The 23718-nt window shown below is 37.6% G+C and overlaps 1 protein-coding gene across 1 annotated transcript in view; it reads right to left on the bottom strand.

Moving 5' to 3' along the window:
• Positions 1-1401: 1401 nt before the first annotated feature.
• Positions 1402-23718, bottom strand: part of LOC114071237 (integrin alpha-8-like) — a gene marked incomplete at its 3' end in the record, with an annotated part of 39234 nt that continues 16917 nt past the window's right edge. The window contains exons 9-14 of the mRNA XM_027909007.1: positions 18324-18403; positions 15217-15297; positions 10620-10725; positions 8662-8820; positions 4787-4912; positions 1402-1556 (exon numbers count right to left, since the gene is read on the bottom strand). Of these exons, the coding sequence (XP_027764808.1) occupies positions 1402-1556; positions 4787-4912; positions 8662-8820; positions 10620-10725; positions 15217-15297; positions 18324-18403 (707 nt within the window). The remainder of the gene's footprint in view (positions 1557-4786; positions 4913-8661; positions 8821-10619; positions 10726-15216; positions 15298-18323; positions 18404-23718) is intronic.

Genomic DNA, 23718 nt, shown 5'->3' on the forward strand with positions numbered 1-23718 from the left:
GAATTTCATGCAGTTATCCTTGTTCTGAACCTAAGTCAAGCTAACAAAGGTTACATCCAAGAAAAAGATTCTGTTTTCAGTAGGAATCATTAAGAAAAGGAGATTTCATGTCTTCTGTAGCTAGTTTGATCCAAATGTTACACATCTTCTGTCAAAGCCAAAAACTCAGAGAAAACTCTCTGTTTCTCATTACAATTGTTTAGCTTTAATCTCTTAAAGTTATTTCTTGTTATATACTAAACTGGACTTGGAAAAATCTTTATGAGGCTTATTCCCACTGAAATAGCTGTAAATAGCCTAGAAAATTGGCAATTGAGGATCTGTGCACAAGGTCTCATTTATGAGTTTGTTTTTTCACAAGACCTTGTTTTTGCCCCTTATGGAGTTAATTAGATTTCACCAGCAGAATGATGAAGAGAAAGACTTGACTGGATTGGGAATATGTCAGGTTCAGTTCCCAATAAGGTTGCTAGCTAAAGGAGCTGAGCTTTATCTTTTGTTTGCTATAAAATATTACGAAGGCTCACTGTGTTATTGCTTGCACACTGCAGTGCTCAAAATTGACACACGTTGTTGTTCCAAAGATAATATCTCTGCATCTCTGCTTGTCTCTGTGTGTTAGGAACAGTGAACTAGTGCAGTTAAGTTCTTACCTGAGTTTAACAGAGACTAGCCAGTGTGCGACTGTCAGTCTCTTAGAGGAATTAGAAAAAACTGGAATAAAATTCCCATCCTATTTTCCAACAGATACATTCTTCCTATGACTGCAGAGATGCTTGCATACTGGCATTTTCTGTGCAAAATTTTGTGAGACCTTTGCAAAAGCTTGCACCAGAAGATGTCCATCCCAGTTCTCAGATGTGGAAGGACAGAAAGACATTCAAGCTGTCATGCTTTTGCATTTGAACCAGAGCATGACCTTTTTCCACACTTCTTCCATGGTCTGCACTGTCCCTTCTCTTTAGTAGCAAGACATAGATCATCACTGTGAGTGTTGTATATCATATGAGTTTGATACATACTACTCTTCCCTAGATTAACAGAGAATGAATAACAGTGAATTTTTAAACTGGACATAGTGTATGCTGTTTGGCTCCAAGAAAAAACTTCCATTGGGAAAGACGTTACGAATTCAGAGCACATCATGGAGACCTAAGAGATTATTGATTTGGGCCAGTACAGGAAAGGTGTTTAAAAATAATCTTGGAATTTCCAGGTAGGATTCAGGACATAAATTTGAGAGGGAGTGCTAGGGAAAAACAAGAAAAGCAGCATGCTTACAAGCTGGACAGGAACTGGTGAGATCTTACCTTCAAATAAAATGGTAGCAAAAAGCATTTGCATTTGGCCCATTTAATTTAATAACTTATATTTTAAAATATCTGGTCAAATAAAATATACAGGGGTCTTTGTGTATAGAAAGAGAGTTCTGTGTGTCTTACCTCCAGGAACGTTTGTGCCCAGAGCCGGGACCTGATTTTTAGTGCAGCACTCTTTCCTCTTTCCAGCTGTCCCACAGTGCATGAAATCAGGACACACTTCACATTTGTACAGTTCTGTGCACAAAATAAAGGGAAGTCATACTTATGCTTTGAAATTGTATAAAATCATAAATAAGCAAAACCAAATCAACTTTCCTTTAAAGAGCTAAGTAGTCTGAAATCATTAATTTCATTTAATAAACACAAGATGCCCCATGAGTCATTGTGAGAACTATAAACCTATCTGTAATAATGAAAATAAAAGTAAAAATTTTCAATAATATCTGCTCCAAAGAACTCTTAAGATGTCCAGGTATTTACCAATCCTTTGAGTCACGTGCTTTGTCTTCACCTATCAGTCATTTTATGATTTCAACACTTTTTTTCTGCTCTTATGCATGAAAAAGTGTTTATTTATATTCCTAAATCTTTTCTCTCTTCTAACTCTCCTGGTTTTCCCACTGATATTTACATTATAGCAGCCAGAACATTTGCTGAGATTCATTAGTTGCTTTACTTGAGACTTATTGTCCATGAAACATTCCTGATGAGCAGTGATTCTGGCTCATATACAGGGTGGAAAACAAAAGCCAAGCAATGCAACTCAAAACTATATACTCCTAAAGTCTGCCAGAAAAATGTTACAAAAAAGGTTAAAAGCTGACTAGAAGCCACTGAAGGGAACGAGCAGAGTCTCATGGAGTAACCACAGAAAATATGTGGCTATTCAGGGCACAGAAAGGGAGAAAGATCTCACAGAAAAATGATTAAATATGTGTACAAAAAAATAAAAAAGTTTTATATATACAAATGGGTTTTATCTGAAAAGTTTTTGTTTAATTCAGGAGGAAGGCTGAGGTTTTAATTGATTCCTATTTTTGTAACAAAGCAGAGAATCCCTCCCATGACAGAAGGCCTTGTGACCTCAAATTCAAAGCTAAGTTTTCATAAGTAAGTATATTCCCTAGTGAGAGTGAGAACGCACTACCAATGCCCATACTTCAGGAAATGAGATGATGATGTATGGAACAGATCTGAAAACACCCTTAAGGAATTCCCTATCTTTATAGACAGCTTTCCCAAAAATCTCTATCTTATTGCAGGATAAGCAAAAGCTGTATGCTTAATTGCGGTTTTCTGTATCTGCCTGAAAATGAAACTGTAAACCCTGGAACTTGCAGCTATAATCTTTGTTTTTTAAATGAAAATTTTAAAGTATCTGTTTATTTGGCCTTAAACATCCTCCAACCAGATTTATTTATGTTGCAGGAAGGAGAAGAGCTGTTTTCATTAATCACAGTGGCCAAAAACGCATACTAACAAAATAAATCATTAGTATGCAAAAAGTCTACTTTTGGCTGACATTTTAGGACCTGAACACATATTTCTGTTTTTTTAAGTAATGCATTTAGCCTGTAGTGATTTTCAGAACAATGTAACATTAGAACTAATGAAAGAGAAACCAAATGTTTAATAAACAGTACGAATAGAATAAGAGGTTCTCAGAACATTTTGTCTCTCTGTGAAAATGCTTTGAAGAAAACAATTTAGGATTTCTAAAGAAAAATACAAATTTTAACAAGTAATTATCACTGGCCAGTCAGTCTTTTCTGAGAGCAGCATTCATTTTTCATGTATACTTCTAAGGCGTCAAATAAAAAAATAATTTTTATTTATCATAGTATGTAATGCTGAAGGCACACAGAATTGGGACACCTTCTAACAGAACTAATGACATTGCTTTTCTATGCTCATCTTGAAAAAGTCCTGTTAGATATCCAGTGGTAAGCACTATACCCAATCCTATCCTAATTTGTGCTGATCAAAAGCATATTGTAGTAGAAGACTGCTAATCAAAGTGCCAATTTCATATTATTAAGTATTCAGCTAAATAGATTTGATCTGTCTACATCAAGCAACTGAAAATTCTCTGCTTCATATTTTAAGTTGGAGACAGTGCATACTTCAGAACTTCCTTAACCACTTCCAGTTGCTTCTGTAATTTTTATGTTGGCAGCCTATGAGCTTAATCACTAAGAAAGATAACTGATAATTAAGGTATTACTGAAGAATGGATTATGTGTTCTGTGATATTGACTGGTAAGTCTTTGAAAGCCCAGGCATTTTTCCTTCAGTCCCAGTGGAATCAGATTCTTTCCAGGGTATTGGGTTGATGAAAGAATGACATAGGAATCAACAGTGATTATTGTTTAAAATGAGTTCATCTGTGATTTTGTTCTTAACAATATTATGGTATTCATTACTTTCAGATTCTATCTTCTTCCTGTTACAAAAATTGCCAAATCAACTTTCAGAAGCACTCTAATTATCCTATTACTCCAGAAGATTTAGGTCTGTGAGGTTCTTTTCTTCCTACCAAATTCTAGTCATGTCAAGGAATTCAAACATGAGCTTGCAGTAAACAGCTTAATAAGAGACTGGAAAACAGGAAAGAAACTCTGCCTGAGGTTCGTAAAAATAGATGGAAAGCATTGACTACTTGAGTCCTTCCACTGACCTCAAGGTCACCAAGTTTGAACGCTGCCTCTAGGCAAGGGGAGCTGATACCTACAATGCTGAAATATGCTAAGGATAGCGCTTTGAATACAGGAATGGGAAAAAAAAACTTGTCAAAATACAGCCAAGTCTAAATACTCAGGTATCAGACTGACTAAATAAAACTATTTACTGGGAGAGAGATTGTTCCTCTTGTTCCAGCATTGTCTGGATTGTTAAAAATGCAGTGACCTGTCCCATTTGCCTTGTTTGTGGAAATGTAAAGTGAGAGAGTCCCACCTTCCCATGTGTATGTATGTATTTACCTGGGGGAACAAATATACTGCAAACTATTTATCTGTCAGAACTATTTATCTGTAACTTTACATGGAAATGTTAAAGTGTGAGCTACTCCTTAAGAAAGAGTCAGAATGCTAAGAGTCAAGTTAAGACAAGGCCTACTTTTCAGAAGTCAGAATCTGAAATTTATTTTGTGGATGAGGGTTTCATTCTCCAAATCAGTGATTAAACTCCCTGTGATAAGTGTGCATGACTGCAGAGGTTTGTCTGCAAACAGCCTGGAGTAACACAGCCAGGAATTTAGCACACATGATCTCTAACGTAAAAAATCTGTCAAATGAACTCTCTAACCTGTGGAATGGTGATATGCAATAAACAGCATTATAAATGGAGGGGTTAAAATTGCTTAGAAAAATATTTTAAAGTTTATAAATAAATTGCAGTCAAATCAACAGGCACCCTGATATACTGCATGCACAGTCTCAGTTTATAGCTTTTAGAAAGCTCACCAATATTTTTGCAGAGTTTTTCCTGTGAGGTTCTGCCACTGCAACATCTCTTCTCCTGACGTAATGAGAAATTGTGGAATTATACAAAAAAGCAGCAAGTTCAGGAGTGTCTTGTGGAATAGTAAACTGCAAAGAGAAAAAATGTGAATAATAATGACATGCTCATAGAATGATTTTAACAGATTTGTTCCCTCTCAGAGGTCTCGAATTTTGGATTAACACAGTTTTTTCAATTTAACATCACAACCATGAGAATATACTGTCTTCAGCTAGGAGCACGATGAGCAATAGCACAGCAAGATATTGCCCAGTTATAGGAATTACGGTAGATAACATTTTTTCCACTTTTTACTGGTGTCAACTTCATTTACTGTTGAGAATTCTTCCAGGATTCTTTCACCAGCATATATAGGCTTCTTTAACCATGAAAAATTAAAAATACACAATATAATGATATGCCCACATAGAAGCCCTCAGTATATGATCACAACTGATGTATATGTAGATCCATTTGAATACAAGATGATTTTCATATTTACTTTTTTTTTTCATAGATCCTAAAGTGTTATCATCTTCAGTAGTGAATTATTACAGCAAAGGTTTGAAAACAGCTCCCTATGGTTAAGAGAAAACATTCCTGTCTACCTGCAACAATTTAAAATCAGAATTTCTACAGTGGCCTTATTTTATCCTTCTTGAGCCACTAGCATGGAACTGTACAACTCTGTAGCTATTTTACACGCCACATACTTAGCACACTATATCTTAAATGGATTATCATCCCTCCCTTTAACTACAACAGACTGTCTCAGTTTTCCCGCTGTGAAAAACTGTACTGCTTTCTTCTCCTGAGCCTTATGACTTTGAGCAGGTTTACACACCTCCCCAGTTTTCACTTTTCATTTCAAAACCCTGGTTAGTTTTTCTCTTTTTCTAGCCAGGCTCTACCCTCTGCTGCAATGTGTAACTCCATCAGAAATGTTCTGGAAGAGGACTTTAAGTAAGAGCTACTGTACAAGAGGTGTCAGAGACCATTGAAGAGCAATGCATTGGATGGTATTATTTTGTTCCAAGACCAGGACTTACATAATGTAATAACAGTTTTGCAGCATGAGGAGACAGTGCCTCTGGAAGAAGTTAGCTCCTGCCAGTTGTGCTGGTGGATTTACATTGCCCATGTGGTGGATTTTAGCTGCTGTTTCACTGCTTCCCTGACAGATACCTCACTCATGGTACTTCAGTGCTCAGCTATTGAGAATGTGCCCCGTGTGTTACCTTGTAGAGCCTACCATAGCTGGAAACTCATGGAAGCTGGAAGCCTATACTTGTGGTATTAGTAGGCATAGGTTTCATAAATTGCTTTTTGCCATCAGTCTGGGACTAAAAAAACAATGCACCAGGAATAGTGGCTCAGGACATCTAGTTGAGCTGTCTTCTCACCACAGCTGCCTTTAGGAAGAGCAAGAATAGGGAATTCATACACAGTACTCTCCTAATAACTTTCAGCTCCCAAATGTTTTCTGCTTGGGGACTTACTTATCAGTATGAAGATTTTGTTCATTTACTAATCTTCACTGTACTTCTCTTTTGTGAATTTGTTCATTTTCCTCTTAAAATCATGTAAACTTTTAACCATGACTACTTTCCTTTGTCCACAAGTTCCAGACACTTAAGACCTGTCACCATGAACCACCACTTCCTTTTGCTTGCTTTGAATCTGGCTCTCCAGGCTTCATTAAGTACTCCAGTTCCTGTGCAGGAATAGGCAGAGGACAGTAAATCCACAGCCTTGTTCTTCCCACTACTATTCAATTTGTGGATCATATTTGTGCATAATCACCTCCTTTCCAGATTGATGCATCCCACTGTACCGAGTTCTTCTGCAATGGAATTCATTCCATATCTTTGATAAGTACTTTTGCTCCTCTTTACACCTTTTTCAAGATTCATAATTTTGTTTATCCTTTCACATCCCTCACTGCCTTGAGAGAAAGATAAGCTACAAGAAAGGGAAAAGTCCCTAGACTAGGGTCTTCCCACATATGCACAGGTTTGGTTCATTTTTGTGGATGAAACAACAAAGCACAAAGGAAACCTTTTAGCAAGACAAGAAATTCAGCAGTGGGGAGGAATATACTTCTTTGACTGAAACTGAACAATCTAAGTAATTTAAAAGGGGAAATGCCTGAGTGCCCTAAGACAGCTAGGCTCAGAAATCCAAGAGAAACCAGGCACATAACATCAGCCTTATTTGGAAATCTGAGCCAAGCATCTTGTTGTTTATACAAAACCTGAAGAAAGCTGTCTCTGAATCCTCTTCCCATCTCAAGTAATAGATAAGCATTACATATTTAAAACCTGACTGGTGATTTCATGCTGTTCAGTGCTTTGAAAAACTGAAGTAATGAAAGGATATTTAAATTCTTGAAATCATGATTGTGCATCTAAAGCAATATTCTGATAAAATAGACGGACCATTATTACAGGAAAATTTCTCACAAGCTTCACAAGAATTTGGTCTTGTTTATGTAACATATGAAATCATTATCAAGTAGAAGAAGGAAGAACAAATTAAAAAAAACAACACAAATTCAAAAACATACAAACAAAAAAACCCACTAAAAAACTGTCTCCCAAAAAACTTTGCCTGAAAATGTCCCTAAGAGCTGTGGCAGTATTCTATCCAGCTTCTCAATGCAAAAAATCGTAATCCCTCTCTGGTTTGCTGGGTGAAACACAAAAAGCTAGATGTAATGTATCTGGTATACATAACTTATTTTAATTCATTAAAGTATGTATTGTTGTTCTCTCTCCTAAAGCAAAAGATTTGACTTGTAGCTGCTGTGGTTATGAGCCATCCCCATCACTAGAAAGATGTCTCCACTTTCATCCATTATACCAAACTCAAACCCAAAAGACGTAAAGCACTTTTAGCACTTGGAATGCAGCTGTCCCTGCAAGATGTTTAACAGGCTACTGGTTAAATTTGGAAAGTGTTATTTACTCCAGAAATGTCTGGCATCAGCTATCCCTAATAAATTGGATACCTTGTTTTTGATGGGATAATATGTAGAACTGTGTTTTGCTTAATCTTCTGACTTTGAGCCAAACCAAGCTCTTTTGGGGGGATCTGCCATCACAAACATAGATCATAAAACAGGAAATTATCCAAGCAGCCACGGATAAGGTTAGAAAAGCTAAAGCTCTGACAGAATTAAATCTGGCCAGGGATACCAAGGGCAATAAGAAAACCTTCTCTGTGTACATTGGTGAGTAAAGGAAGATAGGGAAAAATTTAAGTTCTCTTCAGAAAGAAATGTGAGACCTGGTTACCCAGGATGGGGAGGAGGCTTAAGAAATCAATGCCTTTCAGTCTCAGTTTTCACCGACAAGTGTTCCAGTCATACTGCCCAAGTCACAGAAGGGAAAGGCAGGGACAGGTAGAAAGAACGGCCAGCTGTAGCAGAAGATCATCTTAGAAAACATCTAAGAAGCTTGAAAGTGTAGAATTCCATGAGACCTAATGAGATACATCCACAGATCCTGAGGGAACTGGCAGATTCATTAGCTAAGCCATTATCCATATTTAAGAAGTTGTGGCAGTCTGGTGAAGTTCTCACTGACTGGAAAAGGGGAAACATAACCCTCTTTTATAAAAAGGGAAAAAAAGAAACCAAATATGTACTATACAACACAACTGTCACAGTAGAAACATTACAGACTTATCTATATCTTGCTTCTTAACCAGGAAAATGATCTTGGGGTCACTGTTAAAAATTCCCCCAAAGCTCCATCCCATTGTGAAGTGTAAGTAAAAAAAATTAAATAAATAAAATCAAGCATATTACAGACAGGGATAGAAATAAAATACTTACCTTTATTTGCATTGTATTAATAGGAGAACTTGTTTGACAGTGCAATGGTCCATGTGTCTGAATGTGAAGAATATAAAGAAGAAATTCTTCTCGACTGGACACAGGCCAACCGACATGCAGAACTGTATTGTTGATGGCACTTGGTCCTATATTGTGCAGCTGTCAAAGAAATATCATCAGTACTTTCCAAGGCAGTAAATAACAACAAAAAAACAGAGCAACAACCACTTAGATATTTTCAAATTCTTAGTGTCCATAGCCTTGGAGAATTTTGGAAAGAATATATAGATTATTAACATTATTGATGGGGAATCTCTGGTAGGTAGAAGAGGAGGATCTCTGCACATTAGTCATAAAGTGGCAAATCTGGGAGAATAGAGTTTTCTGTCAGTCTGTATTCAAGAAATCCAACCCCTTTCTCATTTTTTCCTAAATATGAAGAGTTGGAATTACCTAAAAAAGTAAAAAAAAACACCCAACACAAAACACACTAGTAAAAAACCACTAAAGAACTATGAAAAATGAACCTTAACAGATCATACTTGAAAATAGTAGCCAAAACTTCAGAATACAAATGAATCATGTTTCAGGGCACAGGAATAGAAGGTATAGCAGAACTTTAGCTTCTCTGGTTCTATTTTCAATACTTGCCAATTCAAATTTCCTCAAAAGAAGAAAAGGAATCAGTTTTCCTAAGGTAACATCCCAGGACATTATTTTTTTCTTTGAAAAAGAGCAAAGATAGAAATAAAAGAATTCTAAAAATCTGGGCTATTAAAATAGTTTCCTTATATCAGTTTACAATTTGAAAATATCTGATGACCACAGGAAGTCTGGATATGTGTTATCACTGGGCTTGAAAAGCTAAAGAAGTTGAACATCATGGAGATCTATGCAAAATTTCTAGAGATGTAATAACCTCTTTTTTTTAAATGTGTAGAACTTTTGTGACTGATGAACTTAATTTAGAACTAAATAAAATCCATTTTCAATCTTAAATCTTCTGGGAGGGCGTTTGGCCTTTATTATGCTTTGCTGCTATAAACCATGAAAGTGGTTTCCTTGATAAGTGTAACTAATCACCATAACTATTTTAATACATTTGAAATCACATATATAGTTTCACAAACAATCCAAATGCTCAAGACAAGAAGATTTGTTAGGGATTTTTCACTTTGGAGAAATGTGTTAAGATGAGGAATTCACAAATGATAACTTTATTTTACAGTCTGATTCATCACAGTTTGGTATGTCATGCAAATTGTAATCTTACATTGTTCATTAAGCTCAGTTGCTTATATTTTCTTGTGGGCTAGTTTTTGAATTATAACCATATGTGAAGCATTCAGTTTTACCCTCTAGAATAAAGATCATCTATCAGATTCTAAGGATGGTCTGTATTCCATATAGTTTACTCAATGCCCTTTTTCTATGCTGAACTCTTCTCTTTTAATTGACAAATCATCCAGAGGAAAAGACCAACAACAATAAAAGGTAGAAATATGAGTTCTTCAAATATTAAGAGTTATTTTCAACAGACCATTTTCTGAGCAGTGAGGTAACAAGTTACATGTATGTCTACAATTTTTTCTCAGTTAGTCAAATGTCAAAGGAAAAATTTTTTCCTGTGCACAGCACTCACAGCTTCTAATGAGAAAGTATTTGACAATAATTACAATGAACTCTTAAGCACTGTTTTTAATTCTTGTCAAACACCCAAAATGTTTATAAATCCCTTAAGTATCAGAGACAGACTCTTAACATAAACTAATATCTCCTCTACTCACATGACCAGATAATGCAGTTGTGAATTCCCAGATTAAATTTAGGTCATGTGCAAAAGTCAGAATATTTACATTTGTGGCTTTATCTAGCTGCAGATAAAGAAATTATACCAAATTCATCATGATTTCAATGGGGGCAGTGTAAGGTCCTGTGGCAAAATATATAATTTTTACCTCATAGATGTGTTCTACTAAAGGACCAACTTCTTCTTCTTTTGTAGGTTCATCTTTGGGTTCCCAGTTGTGAAGTGGCAAAATAATTGTCGGAGGGTGAGACACTCTGTAATACACAAAACAGGTTAAAAGAGTTATTGTTACCAGTGACTGACTGTGTCACTTTTATAAAAAAACTAAGACCAAAACAGAGCTCTCAAGGGCTTGTTATCTGGGCATATTAATTAGAATTAGGTGAGGTGAACACTTCATTGCTTCCATAAAGTACTACCTAGTCCTTACAGATGTCTTTCAGCATGGTAGGTGAGTTCTGGAACAGACATCTGTCATCTGCTAGTACTGCAAATAGATCTTGGTGCTAAAATGGTATTAGCCTTTCTTTGCAGGGTGAAGTCTCACTCAGTTTTGCTGGTTTACAGAGCCTTTAGCTTAAAAGCCATACAATTTCAATGCTTGTTCTGCCAAAGCAGGAAGTTTGCTGACAGAACACTGTTAAAAAACAATCACTAAAGACTTTTTTTAGACTATAACATTTGAATTAAATGATGGACTTCTAGGCACAGATGTTAATCACTTTGCACAGCTGCGGATTGTCCCTTGAAGAAGAGAATATTGGATGGTTCTGTTGCAAATGCTGACAAAATACTTAAGGAGGAAACAAACTGTTCTTGCTTACAGCTCTTACGTCACATACATAGAATTAAATGTCTGAAAGAAAGTTTCCTACTGCATACAGTTTCTCAAAGTAGTAAGGAATCCCAGAGAACAACTTAATATCATCCAGCTAAAGTATAACTCTATGAAATTTAGGGCATCCTAATGAACCCCCAGATTTCAAAAGGCCAGCAGTTTGTACTAACTGTGAATTTGCCAGAGGACAAATTCACAAGCTAAACCAAATAAGAAAGGAAATTAAACATATTTATTAAAAAAGACATTTCAGATTAGGTACTTAGCCTAACTTGCTTTTTTTCACAAATGACCTTGTTTCCAATATGAATTTTAATTATTGATCGTTGTTGGAGAGTAGGAACTTTCCTGCAATGATACAATAGCCAAGACACATAGACCCCCAAGCTACTGCAAAAATTTGCAAATCAGAAAGTGTACAGAGACAAAAAGAAGCAGGCAGGGTTTCAAAAACTAGTAGTTTCTATTGCTCTCCCTGGGAAGTGTTTTCCTTATCCTTAGAATTATAAAATGCAGAGTGTAAATGTAGACATTCAATTAAAATGATTCTAAAGTATAAAAGGACATTTATTTTAACAGATTTCAGAGTTATTTTGAGGACTTCTGCTATTGACATGAAAGTAGTAAAAACATGTCAAACAAAGAAGAAATATTTTCTTTTGACTATTTTATTTTGCATTTAAATGAGAATATTTTTAACACTTGAATGATTTATTAGGCAAGGATTTTTCCTAGACTTTCATGTGACAATTATCAGTCAAACAAGAGAACTGAAAAATAAGATAAACAAAGCATGGTCTACAGAAAAGGCCTATGTGGGATATACAAAAAGAATTCTGCCAGCTGCAAATCCTCCTAATCCAAATGACTTCCTTCCTGAATTCCTCATTCCTCTGGTGCTTTTTCAGCAGTGGAAGATAACAATTACAATACTAAAACTCTTACATTTTTATAGAAAAAAAAGATAAGCAAAATAATCAAATCTCAGTTACCAAAGCAACTGCTCACTGAAGTATCTAAGGAGTTCTCTTAATTTTCTTTAGAAGAGGATATTGGAGAAGATTTCTTCCTTTTTCAGAGAGGAAGAATTTGCATGGTTCCACTGTACAAGTATACATGCCTGTATGCTTATTCAAAATTTCATAACTACTTACTTTTCCTCAGTAAAATGTACAACACATCCAGTCCCACTTCATGCAACTTTGTGCAGAGCAGAGAAACCAATGCAAGATATTTTCCTATCCAAATGTGGACATAGTCTGTTTTATTTTTATCTAGGAAATAGTGAGTAATTCCCTCGGAACTGCATGTTTTAGCATCTCTGAGTAATTAGCAAAATCTGTGAACAAAGCACTTTGTACATGCATGCTATAGCTAAGAAAACTACAAGACTTAAGAGGGAAGAAACTGGAAATCATTCAATTGAGTAATTCCTCTGTATTTAATGACCTGTTTCTTAGCATTGTAGGGAGCACTTCAAGACACTTTTTCCACTTGTTGCCAAGCTCTTAAAAATCGAGGATGTTTTGGTCATTTTTGGTCTATCCATTTACCTGTTACATTAAAAAGAACACGCTATGGTACAAAAAGAACATGTTGGAGGCAAAAAGTTTGCAAAGTAAAAACGGTTTGCAAAATCTTTCTATGAAAGCAACAAGAAACCTCACAAAAAACCCAGAATCCACAGCTCTGGAAGCAGCCCTTACCGAGAAGTCCTGTGTATGTAACCACAACTGTTCCATTGATACTCTGAGGCTCCAGCCAGCCTGTAACCTGGGTGTTCACCCATGGCAACATCTGACAGCTGCTGGCTCCCAACATTTTCTCACACATCTGTAGCCCATTAAATAACACCTCTGATTCTTATTTCCCCAGCCTCTACTTCTCTTTCTGTGTTACCCTGATTTTGTACTTTTCACCTCCCTTCCTATCCAGCTCATTTCCCTAGATCACCACTAAATACAGAAAATGAAATAATATTCTCACTTGTGTCCTTTAATTAAACATGTTGTATTTCAACTGCTCCTTTTCAGAAATACAATCATTAACATATATCTACACAGTCTTTGAGTGCCAGTCCTTCTTTTTTCACCCTCACTCTAGTTTTAGGGTTAGTCTTCTTTACCTGGAATACACTTACAAAACATGATGGAAATACTTTTAAAATCTCACTGACTTAGCTTGAATATTAGAGCAGAAAACATGGTCTTGGTGATCTGCATAATTATCTGACTTATTGCTGGCACTACATAGTTATAATATCATTAAAGAGATAACAATAAATAATTTTTAAAAATAACCCCCACCATAAATACATACATTTTTATTTGTTCACACCTAAGGTAGCCCTTGATGTGCACTCTATAAGAGACATCTAGCACTCTTACATCAGCCAAGCCTCATGGCCTGACTATGGAATTGAAGCCAAGCCATGTAGTTTCCTGTTTTCCCCTTGCAGAGCTGATAATGGTTAAGGTCTTGAGCTGTACTTTGAAAAGAGAAGTAGGAGATCTAACATCTCAGACAAAGAGCACTGGGGGCAATTATGTGCTTTAAAAGAGTATCCTGACAAATTCCTCCAGAATGCCGGGATAGAAGTCTAGTTCCAAGATTTTACAGGGTAGTCTGATATTCTTGTAGAATTATATAAATTAGGTTGGAAAAAAATCTTTAATATCATCAGGTCCAACCATAAAATTAGTACAATCATGTCCACCACTAAATCATGCCCCTCAGTGCAACATCTACACAGCTTTTCAATACCTCTAGGGATGGTGACTGCATCACTTCCCTTGGCAGCCTCTTCCAGTGCTCAAAAACCCTTTCTGTGAAGAAAATGTTCTTAATATCCAACCTAAACATCCCCTGGTGCAACCTGACGCTGTTTCATCTCATCTGATCACCTGTTACTTGGGAGAGGAGACTGACCTGGACACAACCTCCTTTCAGGTAGTTGTCTCCCTGAGCCTCCTCTTCTCAAGACTAAACAACTTCAGCTCCCTCATCCACTCCCTCATCCACAAGCCTTGTGCTCCAGACCCTTCACATGCTTTGTTGCCCTTCTCTGGACATGCCCCTGTACCTCAATGCCCCTCAAGTGAGGGGCCCAAATATAATTCCAGTATTTGAGGTGTGGCCTGACTAGTGCCGAGTACAGGAGGATAATTAATGCCCTGGTCCTGCTGGCCAAGCTATGTCTGATACGGGCCAGGGTGCCATTGGCCTTCTTGGTCACCTGGGCACAGTGCTGGCTAATGTTCAACAGGTAATTATCAACTAATTGCATTTCATAGCTTCCAAAACCAAGCTGTATCTGAAAATAGAGATAGAAATAATCATCTTTTTCATATCCTGTGCTTGTTTAGTTTTGGTATCCTTTGTGTCAGTGGATAAGCACTTGCTTCAGGCAGAAATGTAAGAATCCTACAGTAGTAGCTGGTTGACTTGTTGTAATGACTCATTCCTTACTCATCCTTTCTCCAAAGGCCTCACTCTGCTCCCTATGCCCTGCCATAATGTGGTTCACATTTCCAGTCACAAAAGCAGTAGATTCTGCTTTAGTATTCAGCATGAAGTGTCCCAGTGGTTGCACAAGCAGACCTAAACATATGAAGGGGTATTTTGTGCTAGAGTAACATCCATGCATGATTTGAATGCCCAGTTAAAATGTCGGCTCCGAGTAGTGTTACTACAATGTGAGATTCTCCAGGTTGCTGTATTTGCTCAGAAACTCAGGACATCCTTAGTAGCTCCATCCTGCAAGGCTTGCAGGGGTGAGACCCAGGTGTTCTAGGTGGACAAGGCATTTGACATTATAATATGGCAAAAGATTCACTACACAGGATTATGCAGAAAGATTCAATAAGAAAGTAGTTATCTTAATGAGTTGAAATAGTTGAATACTTACCCTCTGATCTGTACTTGAGCCACAGCACTGACATTGATATGCAGGTTAACTAAGTTGCTGGTGGGATTTATCTTGTTAGAGCTGGAAAAGATATGTACAAGTGTTAACAAAGGTTATTTATCAGAACTCTAGATTGTTATAGATAAAGCACTGAATACTACAAGGCCCCAATTAGGATGCAATGCCATTGGATATATTACATCATGGGCTTCCCATTGCTACCCTTTAGTCTTGCAGGACACTGGTATTATTTGAGCTCATCACATGCTTAATAATACAATCAACTCAAGCTGCCTTTAGAGAATCCTGTGATGAATATGATGATACAAATTTATGTGGCTCGGAATATCATGTAAATTCCGTTGTTCAACTTGGCTATCTGTCTGGATAGAAGTATTTTATTAAAACCCAAGTTTATTCCATGCATTGGAGAAAGGCAACGTTAACGAACAAGACAGGCTTTTTATAAAAAATATTGTTTTTATGGCTCTCCAAACTTGTGACTTCTGCATGACAGTGTCTTTGAGGAAAAAGAACTGAGATCAATTGTTTCTTTACTTTTCTTATTTTCTTCCCTCCCCTTCCCTATCCAGAGAGTGTTTACACTCTTAATCCCACTTATCAGTGGAAACAGATCCCTATGTTTAGAGTCCAGTGCTATCACTCACTTTGTTGTCTCTCCTTTTTGAAAATCCTTATTAAAAAAGGTAGTTTCTCTTACTCTAAAAGACCATTCCTAGGACTACAGCCCATTTATGTAAAGAAAGGTTTTCAGGTTCAAATTCATTAAAACAGAGAAAATAAGTAACTACAGATTTAGAATTTATTTAATCATGGGATTAACAATACTAAATTTGCATGTTTTTTTCAAGCAAGTGTGTACTTCCTTGCTTCACAAAGACTAAGTTTCTACTGCTGTCACAGTTTGCTGTTATCACATCTGGGGAGCATCAGTCAAATGGAAACACTGAGAGGAGGCCAGCATTCCCAGTGACTGACTCCTGAGAATTAAAGCGCAATACTGCTTTGATCCAGGCTTTCTGCTTACAGATTTTTAAAATTAGGAGCAGCTCTAATTTGTTTGTAAACTAATGCAGATTCTCCTCAAACATTATTTGAACTTTTAATGTGATCCTCTATAGCCATTGTTTTGACCACAAAAGTAAAGAAATTGCTTGAAGTATAAAAGTTACTAAATCACTACTTTGTTAGAATAAGCTGCTCTCCAATTTGTATAATGGCCTCACTTTCCATGGAGCTAAAATACAGATTTTGAGCATATATAGATATATCTATCTATGGTATTCAAATCTTATTCATGTTTTATGGTATTTTTTAGGGATGAAAATAGTTTAAATAAGAGTGCCAGGACATCTCTCTTTCTAAGGGATATATAATTGCCTAATGAAGTCCACATCAGAAAAGGAATCAGATTTCAAGACACTACTCAGACTCTTCCTTGTTTGCTATAAGTAATGAACTTCAGTCTTGCAAACCAAAATATTTATTTTCCACTTGATGTTTTGAAGTAAGTGAAAGGTCTCTCTTTTGAATAAATCAGACTAGGACACAAATTCAGATGTGTTCTTCCTTTTCCTTCCCTTGAGGTAGTTTCCTCTTTCTGCCTCATGGATTTCTGTTCTCTTCTCCTTTTAGAATTGTTTTACCTGTTCACTAAGGACATAGAAATGCTCAAACTGTAGTGCTGCTTGAGAATGAATGTACAAAGCAGTGAGTTTGAACTGTAGGGTACATTCCCATGAAAGAACTTTTACTCCTTTTATTGGTTTTAAAGTAGCTGGGTGCTCTTCAGCACTATCATACCAGTTTCTGGAAACTGTTGGTTTTGGTAGCCCAACATGTTTCCTTCCCTTTTCATTTTAGTGAGTCACACTCATGGAGGAAGCATGAGATGCTGTTTTCTCCTGAAGTTCAGACTTATTCCTCAGTGAATTCATGTCACTTTTTTTTTAAAACAGTGACTTACCCTCAACTCTTACCACCTAGACAGATTTAGCTATCCAAAAAGCTCTGAGACTCCCCAGTTTCATATCATGAAAAAGGTTTAGAGGCATATGCCTCTAAACATACCCATCTAAAATTGAATTGCTTGCATTAAGAGAACAGTGGCATGGACAGGAGACCTACAAGTTAATTGTTGTGCCTCTGTCTGGAGGAGCCCATGCCCAGGTTTGCATGGTCTCCAGCTCACCAGCCAGATCTCTGGGAGAGGCCTGAGGCCCGACCAAACACCTCGCTGATATTTGTGGCATTGCTGTGCCCTTCCCAAGTTTCTGCGTGCCCTTTCCTTCACGGGTTACATTATGGAAACATGACTTAAATATTTTAAATGTCTCAGTTATTTACCATAATGAACATGATCAAGGCCCTCATTAAAGGCCAGACATTAGCAATTAAGTCTGAGTGTGTGGGGCAGAGAGGGCAGGAACTCCAGTGTGTATTTGATGAAGACAGATGAAGCAGAAGCCCTGCCACCTACAGAAGTCCCAGGTTTGTTCTTGTTTTTATCTTAACCCAGCCTGCCCTGTGGAAGAAGTACTGCTCAGCATAAACCAGAAGATTCTCCAGCAGTAATATGTGAGGCCCACAAATGAGGAGGAAAATAACGGAAAAATGACAGAGGTTCACCTGCATCAAACTGAAGTAGTTCTCTCTCTTCGTGCCTGCAAATCCATTGAGCAGATTTTAACTGCTCTCCTTTTATTTTCTAAATTGCTGTGAAGAAGAGGCATGTCTTTTTTTTATTTAATTTCATAGCATGATGTGTTTGTACATATGCAACTCTGTTACAAAGTTATCACTGTTCATTGATTTGGAAGTGGAAAACAAGGTAAAAATTCGGCAAGACTGTAGAAGATCCTTGGATTACCGACCAAAATCAGTTAACCTGAACTTTAAAGAAATTATTTTGCTAAAAGCTAGCAAGGTTACAACTTCACAAATCCTCCTGAAGTAAGCTACCATAGGAAAGCCCATGAAATTATTTCTGACAATTAAGAGTTAGAGTGACTTTCTTATATATTAAAGTTTATGTATCAATAGAAATTCATAATACAAATAACCATGTTCTTGATAAAATATCTAACCTTTTTATTTGCAGCTCAAAACTGATGCTGGACTCTGCATTTTCAAAATGCTGAACAGAAAATCGAATGCCTGTGGAGAACTGAGAAAGAAACAAAACAGCAGGTTATTAAAATTGGTTGATCTCCCAGATCAATAAAGCAGTACTGTTCAACATTGCATTTCACAGACATACTGGATATTGTTGCTTTTTAAAATCAGTATGCAACAACATCATCTAGTTGTTCTTAAGAAAGAATACCATCCTGCCTGTGTAAGTCACCAGATGGAAAACTTGGCCGGAGAGAGGAAAGATCAGAGGAATAGAGATGGATACTCCCAAGAAAACAGCGGTGGGTCCTTCTTCATCCAGACAGTCTTTGCTTTACTTTGCTGAGCCAAAAGAAAATAATAACTGTCTGGCACCTCTCATCCCTGCCTCCATCCCTGCATGCCTTTGTCCAGGTCTCCAGGGCTTCCTGCTTCCCACACTGTCTCTGCAACTGTGACCTATGAGACGCTTTAGGTGTTGTGGAGCTAACTGATCATCTGAGGCTAAATTAGTGGCAGTTTTAATTTAATTTTAGTTTGATTTGTTTTTACGGCAGTTCTGTTAAGAGGAATACAAAGTTACATTTGCAGTTTAGTTTGCCACAACTTGCAGTGTGTGAGCAGAGGAGAGAGAGGGTGAAACACACAGCTCCCAAAACTGAGGGAGATAAGTGCTTCCACTGGTGCTCCCTTGTGTTTCTGCAGATGTGGCTTCTACCCTTTGACAATTTCCATCGGCTTCTCCCTTCCTGTCTACCTCTTCTCTGGCCTGATGGTAGAATTTCTCATCAGATAACAGGCATATTGGGCTTTAATTTTTTAAGAAAGGATGGTTACATATAGACATATCCTCCATGTGGAGAAACAATCTCCCTGAGAAATTCATCAAAAGGTATTAGGAAATGAGGACATCATTCCCTCATTTCTGCCAATATCTGACTAGATTATGGGGGGGGGGAGGGAAAGAAAAAGAAAATTGTCTTCTTGGCATAATTTCCTTAAAATACTTGAGGGAACCTTGTCAGCAACAGGACAAGACACAACAATGTAGGGTTTTATGTTTGGGACTTAGACTCAACATCGCTGAAAAGGAGGAATTCTCCTCTGTGGATGTTGTTTCATATGTTTAAGCAATTCCTTTTTCCCAAATTTTTTTTTTCACTCAATTCTCCTTCTTTCTTCATTTGCAGGCGTGCAACACTGAATATTAATCCATCTCCAGAACAAAACTTACCTAACGTGTTTCAACTACTTTTTTTCAGCTGGCCTACGCTGAAAGCAATATTGTCATCATAAAGGAAATGGTGAGTTCAAATCTTTGAATTCTGATTATTTTAATGTCAAAGTTATAGTTGATCTCTCTCTTTGGGACTAGAATCTTTCAGATGAAAAGACAGTGCTCGTTAAATTACTCAGAAGTTGAATAGAGCTGACTTGGAATAGAGATGTAAGCTCTTTATAAGGCCACTTTTTGGAGATGATGTTAACAACTGCATTGAAATTCCATCCACCTTTAAAAATGTAATGACTTTCTTTAGTCTTTAAGACAAGAATTTCCAAATATTCAGTTCACCATTTCTCTTACTGTTTTTACTAACCAGTCTAAATAAATTTGTTTCCACTTACAGCAGAAAAAAGATTTGATGAACCAAAGATAAAATTCTCATCAGACAGGGCAAATATGTAGTTCTGATGATGTATTACACCCCTGAGGCTTAATCCCTATTTAATGGTGAAACACACTCCTACTGTACAACTCTAATAAGCTGCAGATGTTGTCTTTGTATAGTTGAATGACATTGTTAATGTCAAGTAACCCTTGACACTGTTACTAATAATGGGGCAAAGATGTTCACTTGCCCTTGCTGAAAACCCACTGAGGCCAAAGAAGTTTAATTTGATTGAACTTGTAGATTAGCAATCACTCAACCTCCTTATTTTACTAGGACATAAATTTTATCAGAGTAGTTTGATTTTATTCAAAATTTTCCAAGTGAAGTTAGTTTCATTAAAATTTTTCCATGTTTGTAACATCATGTATCTTTGAAATACATGACATTTCTGCTATTACTGATAAGCTTTAATCTGTTACTATGTTTGATAGGATTTAGGAGTATGCTGGCAGACAGAAGGAAAGCTTGTTTTAAAGTGTCTTGCAGTGCATAAGGAAGATAAAACCTCTGTGCTCTTGAAGAATGAGTTTGGTTCATACCAACAAGTAGGCAAGACCTTCCAAGCCTCCAGTCTTCTAACCTTATTACTACTGAATTCTATTAACTTCGAAATTTTTCTACGAGAATTTTTTATAAAACCTATATTTCACTTGCTAATGCCACTGAACAGGCATAAGGAAGCTTGTCAGTCAGATCCATTTCAGAATCATTAATGAGTACACTGAGCACTCTTTGCCAGTGAGATGGTATCAGTCATTTAGTTTGCATTCTGGGCCATGTGGTATTCCGATTTTCCTTACCCTTTCTTTTTACCTTTTTTTTTTACTTTTTCAACTTTTTTTTTTCCCTCAAAGATATTACTGAAAAGGTTAGGTACTTTTTTGTAGTCAGTAAACAATTTTAAGGACACAGATGACAATGATGCATTTTGAAGATGCAAAACGTCAGTCAACCCTGTAGTCCACTGCAGTAATATCCCATGGGTTATATCACAAAATCCCAACATAACCCTCACAACTCAGAAGTTGATCTGAAAGAATTCTTTAAAAAATCTCAAGAATTCTAGGGTTTCAGGGTACCAAAAAGCCATGACAGTGACTCAATAGTTAAGATCTTTAGGAACGTTCAGTTTTGACCTAATCCTTCCTTTCTACTCACAACTTCCACAGAGTCCCTTTCTGACTATTTTGAGAATAACTGATCTCCTGCCAGCGGAGAATTGTTTTGCAGAATTGGAAATGGATCAGAGCAACCTTTTGTGATTTATGCAATTTGTACAAAGGGCTGGTATTTTGCTTTTGAAAGTACATTTGCCATCATAAATATGTTTGGACTGAAAAAGCAAAAGTTCTTTCACCTTTTCTGAGCATCCAGGAGAGCTGGTTTCAAAGACAAAGTTCAGATTTAAGATTTCACTCACTATAATCAAACAATTTAACCATCTGGCTTTTTAATGCTCTATCTTTGCATGCCTCAATTTTAAAGGGTTGAATTACTTTATTATAAACCAGAACATCCTTAAATACATCATAAATCCTGTTGGTTTATTCTGCTACTTCTTAGTCACTCTTCACACAGCATTTTGCTTAGGAATATCTGGTAATGGCAAACTAAAATGGTAGCCCTAGAATTGATTCTGAAGAAAAGAAGAATCAGTTATACTGTGAAAATTCATAAGGACACAGGTGAGAGTAGTACTGCTTTAGTAGCCACCAAAGGGCATTCCTGAAGTCTTCACACTGCTAGCATTTTGAGTCAAGGATGATGTGGAAACAAGGCCAGAGAGGAGTCTGAGGGTCTGTAGTTCAACATGTGAGTGTCTCTTGTGTTTAGTCTTCCTTTTCTCTTCCAAACCCAGGGAGTTTTATGCTCTCCTGCCCTCCTTTACTGCATCCTGATCATCCATAAGATTCTTGTCTACTTTTGTCTGTGTCTTGAGAATTTGCTTCTGCTCTGAAACTAACTGGGAAACCACTAAGCAGGTAACTAAAATTGCTGGTTTCTTGATACAAGAGATTACAGAATCAGAATTACAGAATATGCTGAGTTGGAAGGGACCCACAAGGATCACTGAAGTCCAACTCCTGGCCCTGCAAAGGAATCACACCCAAGAGTCACACCATCTGCTTGTGAGTATCGTCCAAACACTTCTAGAACTCTGTCAGGCTTGGTGCTTCGACCACTTCCCTGGGGAGCCTGTTCCAGTGCCCAGCTACCTTCTGGGTGAAAAACTTCTTCCTAAGATCTAACCAAAACCTCCCCTGATGCAACTTCAGGCCATTCCCTCAGGTCCTGTCACTGGTCACCACAGAGAAGAAATCAGTGCCTGTCCCTCCTCTTCTCCTCACAAGGAAGTTGTGACTGCAGTGAGGTCCCCCCTCAGTCTCCTCTTCTCCAGGCTGAACAGACCAAGTGCCCTCAGCCGCTCCTCACACGGCTTCCCCTCAAGGTCCTTCACCATCTTTGTTGCCCTCATTTGGACACTCTCTGACAACTTAATGTCAGACAACAATGTTGCCCTCATTTGGACACTCTCTGACAACTTAATGTCTTTTTTATTTTGCAGAGACCAAAACTGTATTGTAATACAATACAGTATTTGAGGTGAGGCCACACCAGTGCAGAGCAGAGTGGGACAATCCCTTCCCTTGATCAGCTGGTGATGCTTTGCCTGATGCCCTCCAAGACAGGGTTGGCTCTCCTGGCTGCCAGGGCACTGCTGACTAATATTCAACTTGCCCTAGACCAGGACCCCCAGATCCCTTTCTGTGGCACTGCCTTCCAGCATCTCATTCCCCAGTTTGTACACACATCCAGGGTTGCCCCATCCCAGGTGCAGAATCCAGCGCTTTCCCTTGCTGAACTTCCTATGGTTGGTGATTGCCCAGTCCTCTAATTTGTCGAGGTCTCTCTGCAGGGCCTCCCTGCCTTCAAGGGAGTTGACTGTTCCTCCCAGTTTTGTGTCATTGACAAACTTGCTTAGTATCCCTTCCATTCCTGCATCCAACTCATTTATGAAGATATTGAAGAGCACAGTGCCCAAGATGGAGCCCTGCAGAACTCCACTGGTGACAAGTCGCCAATCTGATGTTCTCCCATTCACTATTACCCTCTGTGCTCAACCTGTGAGCCAACTGCTCACCCATCAGACAATGTATTTATCCTTCTGTGTGCTGGACATTTTGTCCAGAAGGATTCTGTGAGAGACAATGTCGAAAGCTTTCCTGAATTCCAAGAAGGTTACATCAGCTGTCTTCTCTTGGTCAAGTAGGTGGGTTACCTTATTGTAGAAGTAAATGAAGTTTGACTAGCAGGACTTTCCTCTTATGAAGCCATGCTGGCTGTGACCAGTGACTGCACTGTCTTTCATACTTCCCAAAATAATCTTCTCCATAACTTTACTGGGTGCTGAAGGAGACTGACAGGACTGTAGTTACTGGGGTCTTCCTTCTTCCCCTTATTGGAAATCAAGACAACATACTCCACCTTCCAGTCAGCTGGGACATCTCCAGCTTCCCAAGACTGCTCAAAAATCCTTGAGAGAGGTTTGCGATGACATCAGCAGCTCTTTGAGGATTCTTGGGTTAATTCCCATTTTTATTTGACTTGACTTGGAATTTATCTAGTGCATTGGCCCACCACTGCCTCCCATCATCCCATTATGAAAATTCCATTCCTTGGAAAAGTTTTCAAT

Source organism: Empidonax traillii, unplaced genomic scaffold (genome assembly GCF_003031625.1).
Source record: "Empidonax traillii isolate 1590-97213 ecotype Southwest subspecies unplaced genomic scaffold, ASM303162v1 scaffold1913:size50378, whole genome shotgun sequence".
Taxonomy (NCBI): domain Eukaryota; kingdom Metazoa; phylum Chordata; class Aves; order Passeriformes; family Tyrannidae; genus Empidonax; species Empidonax traillii.